This window comes from Terrapene carolina, unplaced genomic scaffold (genome assembly GCF_002925995.2).
Source record: "Terrapene carolina triunguis isolate 2854851 unplaced genomic scaffold, T_m_triunguis-2.0 Scaffold58, whole genome shotgun sequence".
Classification (NCBI taxonomy): domain Eukaryota; kingdom Metazoa; phylum Chordata; order Testudines; family Emydidae; genus Terrapene; species Terrapene triunguis.
In genome coordinates, this window is record NW_020664409.1 from 63,206,242 (window position 1) to 63,218,272 (window position 12,031).

Below are 12,031 nucleotides of genomic sequence, written 5' to 3' on the forward strand. Positions count from 1 at the left end.
TGTAACCGTTTGTGTAATGGAGCCAATACGGATGCTAAGTTGGATAAAATTTTACCATAATAATTTAGCAGGCCTAGAAAGGATTTCAGTTTGGACACTGACTTTGGTGGTGATCTTGGTAATGGCGTGTACCTACTGTACTTTCAGTAATGGCCTGTACCTTCTCTTCTACTCAGTGTAAGCCAGTTGCATTAATTTTTTGTCCTAGGTAAATGATATCAGCAGCCTGAAAAATATACTTTTCCCTCTTAAGATGTATACCTGTGTCAGCCAATTTTTGCAGTACCCACTCGAAGTTCCTACCTATCACAACTCCCTATCTCGTTCTGATCAGGTCCCCTTGTCTTCTCCATGTCATGGGCCATGAGAGAGCTGTCCCTTTTGAGACTCTCTTCCAAGTCTCCGTAGTGCACCCTTTTCAAGTGACAGGCTTGTGCCTCCATTTCTCTTTGAGGTAGGATCCAACTGTTTTTCAAGTGGATCTCCCAGGTTACATCAAGCAGTCCCAGCAGGCTTGACAAATGCAAGAGTTTCCCTTTGGGAGCCTGTGGACAGTAACAGTATGCAGTGACACAGAAGCAGTTGCTTCAAAACAAAGTATGATTTATTTGCCATAAGGTGCATAACACTCTGCAAAATTGATTTAAAACAACAGAGGTTCCTCTGACAACCCATTTTGCTCTAACTCCATAGCAAGTAACCCTTCATCAATGCTATTTAACATTTTTATCAATGACCTGGAAGAGAACGTAAAATCATCACTGATAAAGTTTGCAGATGACACACAAATTGCAGGAGTGGTCAATAATGGAGAGGACAGGTCACTGTCAGGGCGATCTGGATCGCCTGGTAAGCTAGGTGCAAGCAAACAATATGTGTGTTAACATGAGTAAATATAAACGTATACATCTGGGAGGAAAGAATGTAGATTCCATTCTGGAAAGGAGTGACTCCCAAAAAGATTTGGGAGTTATGGTGGAAAATCAGATGAACATGTGCTCCCAATGTGATACTGTGGCCAAAAGAGCTAATGTGATCCTGGAATATATAAACGGGGGAATCTTGAGTAGGACTAGAGAGGTTATTTTTTGTCTGTATTTGGCACTGGTGTGACTGCTGCTGGAATATAGTGTCCAGTTCTGGTGCCCACAGTTCAAGAAAGGTGTTGATAAATAAGAGAGGGCTCAGAAAAGAGCCATGGGGATGATTAAAGGGTTTGAAAACATGTCTTATAGTGATAGATTCAAAGAACTCAATCTATTTAGCTTAACAAAGAGAAGATTATGGGGTGACTTGGTTACAGTTTATAAGTACTAATTGGGAAAACAAATATTTAATAATGAGCCCTTCAATCTAACTGAGAAAGATATAACATAATCCAATGGCTGGAAGTTGAAGCTAGACAAATTCTGAATGTAAATAAGGCATAAATTTTTTATGGTGAGAGTAATTAACCATTGGAACAATTTACCAAGGGTCGTAGTGGATTCTCAGTCACTGACCATTTTAAAATCAAGATTGGATGATTTTCTAAAAGCTCTGCTCTAGAAATTATTTTGAGGAAGTTCTATGGCCTGAGGATCCCATCTAGCCTTAGAATCTATTATTAGTTCATGTAGGAAATATAGTCACAGAGGCTTCCTGTTGACTGGAAAGAGCTTACAGGGAAGCTGAATCTTCACTGAATTTTATTTTAAAAACATAATTGTACAACTCCTCTATTGCTTGCATAGTATTATGGATAGAGTTTTATGTTCCTATATGAAAGCTGAATATAGATCAGTAAAATAAATAAATAAAATTAAATTGCAGTATTTTTCAATGATGCTCAGATCATGACACAAAGTTTATCTGCCAAACCCTGAGAATTTTTTTTAATAAAGCTGAAAAATCCACTCTTAATTCTCAGCTCTGTGAGTGGAGGGGGAGAGCAGGGAGGATTGTGTCTTGTGAGGTTTTATATTACAGTAATTTTTAGTGCAAACAAAACTACCTCTTCCTGCTGCCGGTAACACATGCCAAATCCTACACTGAAGACACTCTTCACAGGCTTGTTGTATTTTTGCCTTCATTTTGTTTCTTTCCTTTGTGATAGTAATGGAAACACTGACAAAACATGGATGTGAGGCAATGACAGGTTAAAAACAATAGACTTTCCAATAGAGGGGCCAGTCCTTGAAACAGGTTTAATTCAAGCACCAGATATACTACTGGTCTGGTTAGCTTCTGGGTATTGATTTTTAATGTGCATTGAAAAGTTGTCAGTGTTATGTGGCATAATTTTATGCTTTCACTTCCAGATTCTTGAGAACAGCAGTAAAGTCACTGGGTAAAATACTGCCCCTTTAAAGTCAATAGAAGGTTTTGTCACTGACTTCAGTGGAGTCAGGATTTTACACTACCGTCCAACTAAATGTCAGGCTGTGTTCCAGTTTTCCCAGTAGAACCAGATTGTATTGGAGAAAGAAATGTAACACACGTTGCTAGGAAATCTTGGGGAGACAATAAACTGTATATAAAAGGATGATGAATATTATCCCATAAATTGGGCTAGTGAGATCAAAGGATGGAAGCAGAGAGACTTGTCAAGAAGGTATTTGAAGGAACAGCAGTGGAGCACCTATTATGTGCACCTGCTAAGGTGTGTTGTAGTGGAGCTTCTCTTCTGTTCCCCCTGCAGATCTTAGGAAGTCTCCTCTTCTGCCTGAATTCCTGGGGGTCTGATTCTGCTCCCTGTGACATTCAGTTGCTCCCATCAGTTTCAGTAGGAGCAGGCCCTGTGACAGTATGTGAGCATTCTGTGTTTGTAGGTTTTTTTATCTCAATCAGATTCACTAGACTTGTGCAGTAATTTAATGAGCTTTAGTTCCCCACCCCAATAACAAAACTAACCTATAAAAAGTACAATTAGATATATTATGCCCCATCAAATCTGGAGCTGTAACTTGATCATACTATGGAGAAGAATGGAAGAAAGATCACAAAATCTGAGCTTGGTTCAGAGAGGTCATCTTTAAATTAAACATTTTGTAACTGTTAGTGTTTTCAGGAAGAATGGGGAGGGGAATGAATTAAAATATTTCACTGTAAGAGTTAACCTGGAAGACTTTGAACCATGAAAATCTGAATTTGAAATGGCCTTTGAAAGACACCCCCCCCCCCCCCCCCGCTTGCAGCTGTAATGATACAGTCATTACCAGTCTTTCCATGCTAAAGAGTAGTGTTAGAAAATACTTTAATTATATTTGTATTATGGTTTCAATATTTTGTTAGTAATTGTTGAATTGAGTCCAGCAGAAAATGTTACTGAAAAATGTCAGGAAATTCCTCAGTAACACTTGGTAGCTGGTTATTTATAAACATTTCATTTTTAAAAGAACCTTTAAAGTTAAGGGATGAAATTTTGGCCCTATTGAAGGCAATGGGAGTAGAATCAGGATTTTATCCAAGGAGACCAGGTTAATGCAGTTAGGTAAGAAATTTAAAATAATGTTTCATGAAATATTAATATATATACTAAAAGCCAGATTCCACTTGTCCCAAAGAGAATGAAAAAAAGGGGTTTTAAGAAGAAATGGTAATTGCTTGGTGGTGGTTGCACTAAATCAGTCACAGACTTCCAGTCATCAAGCCATCGCCGTGAAAGGGGATTTCTGTGGTGATGTCAATGATATTCCATATTTAAGGACAGGTTTCAGAGTAGCAGCCGTGTTAGTCTGTATCTGCAAAAAGAACAGGAGTACTTGTGGCACCTTAGAGACTAACAAATTTATTAGAGCATAAGCTTTCGTGGGCTACAACCCACTTCTTCGGATGCATACCGAAAGCTTATGCTCTAATAAATTTGTTAGTCTCTAAGGTGCCACAAGTACTCCTGTTCTTTTTGCATATTTAAGGAATAATGTCTCATGATTCTGCCTAAAATGCCAACACAAAACAAAATTGTGTTTCAGTGACACTAAGGAGATTATACAGGCACAAAAATTAGAAGTTGTCAATAAATATTGCAGCATATGTGTTAGGAAACCAAGCCTATTGATCAAAGACTTCATTTCTGTGGGTTTTAAAAAAAAGAATCTTCTCAGGAGTACCTTTATTACTATTATGGTTAGTTTATATACAAGAAATATATTTTCAATATAATATAGTAACTCCTCACTTAACATCATCCCGGTTAACATTGTTTCCTTGTTACGTTGCTGATCATTTAGAGCACATGCTTATTTAAAGCTGCACAATGCTCCCTTATAATGTTGTTTGGCAGCTGCCTGCATTGTCCACTGCTTGCAGAAAGAGCAGCCCATTGGAGCTAGCTGGTGGGGGCTTGGAACCAGGGTGGACCGGCAGCCCTCCATCAGCTCCCCTAAGTTCCCTGTGCGGCAGGTGCCCAGCAGGTTATCAATTGCTGGCAGTTCAGCTGTCCCTCCCCCACTGCCCCGTGCTGCTCCTGCCCGCTGCCTTGGAGCTGCTCCCGGGAGCCTCCTGCTCGCTGTGCGGAGGGTGGAGAGGAAGAAAGGTGCTAACGTCAGGGTGTCCCCCTGCTTCTGCCCCCCACTCCTTTACCCCATCTCCACAGAGTGCGGGGAGGACATGACAGGGTTCAGGATGGAGGGAGCTTGCTGGCAGTAACTGCTGTCTCAACTTGCTGATCTACTTAAAAAGGCAATGTACTTAGAGTGGTGTCAGCATACTTAAAAGGGCAATGTGTGTGTCTCTCACACACATGGTATATGTCTCTCTCACTCACACTCACACACACGGTATGTCTCTCTGTCTCTCTCAGCCATGCTGTGTCTCCTCCCTCCATTCGTGGGGTCTTGTAGAGGCTATGTTAACAACAATGTGTTAACCCTTGGGGGCTCAGCTGAGTGCTAGTTCATCATTTAGCAGTAAGGCATTCCCTGTGAAATATCCCACCCTCTTCCACCCTCTGATTTCACCACCTCAACCAAGCTTCATAATCATCACTGCTGTGTACAGTATTAAATTGTTTGTTTAAAACTTATACTGTGTACGTGTGTGTGTTTGGTCTTTTTCCTGGTGAAAAAAATTTCTCTGGAACCTAACCGCCTCATTTACATTAATTCTTATGGGGAAATTGGATTAACTTAACATCGATTTGCTTAAAGTAGCATTTTTCAGGAACATAACTACAATGTTAAGTGACGAGTTACTGTATGTGTACATTTTAAAATGAGAATTCAGAAGTGTTCATGTTATATGCCTTGTGAGATACTTCTGATGGGATACTCCAAAAGGAGTTCATATTCGTTGTTACCCTAGAATAACATGGAAAACACTCCTGAATTCTCTGTAATATAGTATGTATATATTTTATTTATATTGATATATAAAAAAGAATATGATGTAGTCATTACTCAAAGGTTCGCTAGGAAGGCTTTGAGCAGCCCACTACTGTTCTGCGTCCTGGTAGCACGCAACATTCCCCTACATACCAGGGAATTTTTTTAATTTCACTTGCTGCCAAACCCCATTAATATCTGAACTTGTGAAATGACCCAATACCTGCCATCAGAAAAGAGGTCTTGTCACAGTGTGAGTTCAGCATGTAAGGGTTTGAAGCCACAAGCTCTCACCAGCACCCGAGTCAAAGGTCACCTGATGCCACCTGGAGGCAGTGCCTCCTAGAAGATGGACTTCTTGCTCACACCTGGGAGAGACCTGCTGAGATCAGAAGGGCTCTCTGGCAGGACAGCCAGGATGGTGGCAGGCTAGAGAAGCTTGCCAGACTTTAGGCAAAGTCCCTTGGAAGAGGGAAGCAGAGAACCCTATACCAAGGGCAGCCGTGCTGCAGTCCCTGGAACAAAGGCTGTAGGAACCCTGGTAACTAGGGGAGAAAAAGACCTAAGCCTAGCAGGGTAGAGGGGGATTATTTATGATGCCCCACTGATCAGGGAAGCAACCTTAGTATCTGGGAGCACAGGCAAACTTAGGTTATGGAACTAGAATGACTTAATAAAACAGATCTAAGAGGGGAAACGTTAAATAAACTCTTGGATTCATGTGTGAATTGATGGAGAACCAGGAGAAGAAACTGAGGTTAGGGTGACAGCTGCCATGATGTGGGAGTGGCCTGTTCTAACCGTACTCTACAATGAGCCTGGTGTTTCAGAGTTACTGAATGCTTTCCACTCCTATTGAGTTTAGGAGTGCTGAGTATCCACAGCCCCTACTGAATAACTATTTTATGGTTAATATGTAAATAAGGACCCTATAGGCAAAGCTAATCCAAGGCCTGGTATAACTCAGTCATACTGGGGAGAGGGATGTACTCCAGTTACGCAGGTGAAATAAAGACTGTGTCTATGTATCTCCTGACACCTAATTCCTGGAGTGGTTTGGATGTTCGTGTTGGAGGAAACCACCTCCCTGTTTGTTGTCATCTAGTAGATCTGGTGGATAAAGGCCCTCTGAAGGAAGGAAATGGAGATCCTTGGATTCTGGCAGTATGAGCTGTAGATCAGTAAATCTGGTGAGGCAGGAGGCTCTAGAATAGTACCACTGTGAAAGATGGCCACTTGTCACTAATTTCTTCCCATGACAGAGAAATCATCCTGGTTTCTAAATTCTGAGGGAAAGTTAAGGGTAGCCCTTCAAAACTATGAGCCATGTTTGCTCTAGAAATCACCATAACTGGTATGGAGGGTGAGGGTATTGCAAACACCTGGGGCGAAACACAGTTGAAAACATTCTAAATGAAATTGAGCAATAGTGTGTGCTTCATCAATTTGTGAGCAAATCCACTGTAATCAGCAATGCAATGTACAGCTTTCTGCAGAATGAAAGAATGCTCCTTCTGGCAGTGTGCTGCTGCTGCTGCATTTAACAGATTAAGGCAGCATCCTGGCAAGAAACAATTGCTGTGTAGACTTGGGACTGGTGCTATATTAGCATCAAAATTCAAGCTATTTGTTTTTGAGGAGCGGCTCCTGTGGCTAGACACTTTACTCATTGGCTTTGCACTTAGTGTTCTTGAAACCTGCACTAAATAAAAGGACCAAACAATTATTACTTGAGTAAGTTGCATTAAAATCAAGTCGTAAATCTCTGTCTTCTGATCATGTCAAGTTTGACATGTTTTGGAGAAAAGCACAGGTAAGTCTGAAGTCTTGTGCTGGATTTTAACCTGACCTTTGGCTGGTAATGACACCATTATCCTCATCCTCTCATCCCCACCCTATATGCTTTTAATCCATTTATTTATTTTGTTTTAAAAAAAAAACATATTTGCAGATTGGGGCTGAACTAAATAGTAAATTCAGTAAGTTATTAAACTGCTTCACTGTTTCATAGTGTTATGAGGAGACAACATATTACAGGAATCAGTACGTATATCCTGGCATGGATTATTGTGAAGCCCGAAAAAGCTTTGGTTGACTGAAAGGCACAGCACCATTTTGCGTATATCAGACAAGCTTTTGGTCACTGCTGACCTCTTTTAATTCCCTGTTTCTTCACAGCAGGTTTCTTGTTTCATGGGTCTCATTCCCAGGAGTGAAATTATGTCAGCCATTCAGCATTTGGCGTGTGACACAGTGTCACTAGTTCATTCTCAGAAGATTCATAGTCTTGAAATTCTTGGTGGATAAGTCACTCTTACAATGATATTCAATATGGCTATATTTAGCCAGATAAAATATTGTACATCGTCCCCTTTCTCTGGCTTCTCAAATAGCTCGTCAGTAGATTCCAATATGGTACACTAGGCTGATTAAGTGACTCTGGCTGGGCGAAGCTGGAAGGAGCTAAGGAATGAAAACAAAAGCAGGGTGGGAATGGACAAGATTTGTGAGGATAGTGTTTGTTTTTAAAATGAATGGGCAGGATCCAAGTGTGGAGGGGCTTAGTGTGGGGATCCAGGTGTGGGTTGAGAGGGTTCTGTGTGGGGCAATCTGGGTGCAGGTGGCTCAGTGGGGGATCTGGGTGCGTTGCGGGGGGAGGATCTGGATGCACAAGGGCTTGTTGGGGGGGTTCTGGGTAATGGGACTCAGCAAGGGAGGTTCTGGGTACGGGTGGGAGGTGAACTCGGCGGGAGGGTTTGGGTATGAGGGGGTCTGGATGCACAGGGGTTGGGTGGATGGGGGAGCAGCTCCCTCCCACTGCAGCTGAGGAGTGATGGGTGCAGGAAGCGTGTGGGGGGGAGAGCGAGGGAGTTTTCAGAGCTTCCTACAGCGAGGGGAGACATCTAGGGGTGGGTCTGACATGGCCCTGCAGGGGAAGAGGAAGTCCCATCTTCCCCAGCCCAGCTGAGCCCGGTGTAGGGTAGGAGCCACCAGTTGGGTCTTCCCCAGTCCTACCCACTGCCCCACAGTGATTTGCCTCTCTGCTGGCTGCCCTGGGCACCCAAAACATACTTCTTGGGGTGGGTCGCATGACGGCTCTTGTGGCTTCCCTTTGCGTCCCTGTCAGAAAGTCATTTTTCTGCAGGGAAGCAATCAAATCTGTGGGGGACATAAATTCTGCACATGCGCAGTGGCACAGAATTCTCCCAGGAGTAATGCTAGTTCCCTCTTCTTTGTGGATCTCCGTGCTCCCTTTTCTATCGAGTACTGGTGTAGCAGACTTGACTTGTCTGAAATTTCTTTAATGAAACCTAGCTATCTAGATCTCTGCAGGAAGCTTTAGGTTAGCATGCTAATGGAGTTTGGGCATGTAAAAGAAATATGATTGTCAAAAGGAAGCCTACAAAATTTAATGACTTTTCAAGAACATTCTCCCATAAAGGGAAAGGAGAGGAGAGGTATTGAACCACGAGGAGATGATGCAGTTCAGATCCTCAGTAAATGTAAATCAACATGGCTCCACCGACTTCAGTGGCTTTATTGCAATGCATTGACTTTGGAGCCGATACCACAGCAAGGCAAATTAACTTATGAAGCCCTAGTGGTATATACAGTACCAACATTATCAAAGCACAACCTCTCCACTGCAGGGAAGAACATTAAACATGCAGAAACAAAGCAAAACTTCACTAATTCAAACTCTGTTAATTCATGTGCCTTGTATTTCACGCAGAAAAGAACTTTCCAACTCCCACTCTCTTCCCACCTCCCAGCAAACACTAAATAGCAGAGTTCTTGTTGTACTAAATTTATCATTTTAAAAAAATACACTTATGAATGTATTATGAAATAGTCTTTCAAATATTTAAACTACAGTTGTCAAAATAGTTTAGGAAAGAACATTTGTTGTACAACATCCTTGCTCTTTTTATGTTTGTTCATTTTATTCTCTTAATTTGCCAACTTCAGTAGTTTGAGGGGGTCTCTGTGTTACTACTGTAACTCCAGCACCTTTTAAAGGTTTCATTCTTCATGATCAGAGGCATCTAGTTATCCTCTTCTGCCTCCCTGTCCTTTTTGTCTTTCCCATGTTTTAATTATGGACCTTTTTTCTGCTCCATGTTTAGGTACTGCTATGTGGATATTTGTTAGCAATGACTGATGTGGAATCTACATATGCAGATTTTATTGCTTCAGGAAGAACAGGTAGAAGAAATGCAATACATGATATCCTGGTGTCCTCTACAAGTGGGAACTCTAGTGAACTATCCCTAAAGTTATCAGAACTTGATATAAATAAAAGAGGTAAGCACTTGTATTCTTTTATTTCAGCTGTTTACAAAAGAGAAAACAAAAGAAATTAGTAATTTAGTAAATCTGGTTGGCATACACACACTGCTCCCCATGGGTGAATGGTTAAACTCCAACCCTTCATCTGATGTTGCAGAATCAGTGGATTTTGCTACTCATACAGAAGCTCAGATTTAAAAATGGCTTCTCTTCCCAAACTTGAGACACAACAGAAATGAGTAGTGACTTTCTACAGTGTGTTGGAGCTGGTGACCTATATAAGGATTTTGCTTATGGAAGATCAAATGTTCCTTCCACTGTGAAAGAATAAGAAGGTTAAAAGTCAGTTCAGAAGATAATTGTAAATGCCCTTATGGTTGGCTTTTAATGTGGGCTTTTGTGTTGTTTTGGTTTTTCTGGGGGGGAGGCTTAGTATCCAATGTTCAATTATACACCCACTCCTGCCTCTTTGGAGGCTATGGGGTAGGCTAGTGGACATAGCCTAGGAGCCAGGCATGCCTGAGTTGTTCAGGTGTGTGTATGTGTTTGTCTTTGTGTTTTTTAACATTGGCTCTGCCACTCGTACACTGCGTGGGCTTGCACCATCTCATTTAAGCTTTCTCTCTGTTTTCTTTTCCCAACTGTATAATGGGAACAAGACATCCCTATCTAAAAGGTTATTGTGAGGAGTAATTACTATTTGTACAGCAGTTTAAAGACAGTGATACTCGTGATTATTCTTGTTTTGTTTTATTTGAAGCTTCTTTTCCTATTGATTTCCCCACACACACACCTGTAGTAAATATTGACATTTTTTTCCCTTCGATTCTAATGGCCCTGACATAAACCTATACTTACTCCACCTGCAGCAGATTGTTTGGCCCTAATTGGAGGAGAAAACAATGGGTCTGAGAAAGGACAGGCCAGCAGCTAGCTTGTAGGGCCACACATGCGCTTTCAGTGGGGACACAGAGAGATTTGAGAGTTTCTCTCTCCACTGAACAGATCAGGGCATAGAGCATGTGAAGTTTGTTTGTTTATCTTCCTGGACTTGTGTAACAAGCCAACTTGTATCCTTAGTTGATCCAGCTCCAATGCAATCGCTATATACAGCCTTCTGGGGCTGTATACTCAAAATTCCTACAGCTAAGATTCAACTTATCCCTTTAAACTTTTTTCCTACCATAAATTTACATTTTACAAAACTGCAATCATACAGTCAAACGTCAGTGTTTTGACTATGTTCAGTATCTCTTAATGATGAAGGAGCAATTACTAGCTAGAGTTACTTTCTCTTGTGATCATTCAAAGGAATTTGATTTAATTTGTGTTAGCATATTTATCACATAGATGCAGTAGGCTTTGCTGTGATGAGAAGGAGACTTAAGATCCTGAATCTTCATAAATCCTGGGAATGGTTAAATAATGATTAGCCTAAATTTGATACATGTTTCAAAATTATATTTAGTTTGTTTGAGACCTCTCTTGCAGCTTATGTAAATGCTATTAATTTCAGACAAGTTTTCAGAGCAGCCCATAAAATCTTACAAAGTCAGCAAGGTACATGGAAATGCTGTCCTACCTCCTCTTAAACTACATAGTTGGATATATTGTTAACCTTCCAGATTGGGAATGGTCTGGATTTTTTGGAGCGTTGTTCTCCTCTCCCCCTCCCCAACTGATTTTGCAAAGTGAATGCAGTTCTTTTAAAGGTGCTAAATCAAAAGTCTCAGAAACTGAGGTCTTCTGCAGTGTCCCTAGCACTGTTACACCAATGACAGAAAAGGATGCCCCACCAAACCTGTGTCAGGATAAGAGAGTAGATCACTCTCTAGGCCTGTCCAATACCTGGTACTGCTTTTCAGTTTTGGCAGCTTTCTGATGTAGACACTTGTTGGTGAGGAACAGACTGACTTTGCCAATGTATGTGCTGCCGAAAAGGTGTCAGACTATTTATGCTGAAAAGTGCTCTTATTAGTTAAATTACACCAATATAGTGACAAACTCAACTAAGTTGGTAGGTCCAAAATTTGACTCTCATCTTCTACTTCATATTTGTTTGCAAAAGTGCAAGTAATTATGTATAAAGCTATTCCTTCAAAACAAGTACTCCAGTACACTCTAGTCAAAATAAATTAGCAACTTCCTAATAACCACAAAGTGGGCACATTTAATGCACAGTGTATTTAAAATAAATATGTACTGTCATTTTTTGCAGCAATGTGACTTTTATTCCTATGGGAGAATTGCTTTTCAGATTGGATAAGTAGGGAATCCACAACAGGAAACTTGAGACATCTGTGCCCTCAGTAATGCCAGGCAGCAGAGAGCAGGGTTTTATACTCATGTGCTCATAGAAGTTGTTAGCTCAGTGAGCTGAGCTTTCACCTTGTCAAAATAGACCATGAAACCCAATTTGAAGCATTTGTTTAATTCAG

The 12,031-nt window shown here is 41.1% G+C and overlaps 1 protein-coding gene across 1 annotated transcript in view; it reads left to right on the forward strand.

Annotated features, from left to right (window-relative positions):
* The window catches only part of PKIA (cAMP-dependent protein kinase inhibitor alpha), a 58,696-nt gene that overhangs the window by 41,380 nt on the left and 5,285 nt on the right, over positions 1–12,031 (forward strand). Inside the window, exon 2 of the mRNA XM_024209011.3 lies at positions 9,431–9,608. Coding sequence (XP_024064779.1) covers positions 9,458–9,608 — 151 coding nt within the window. The 5' untranslated portion in view covers positions 9,431–9,457. The remainder of the gene's footprint in view (positions 1–9,430; positions 9,609–12,031) is intronic.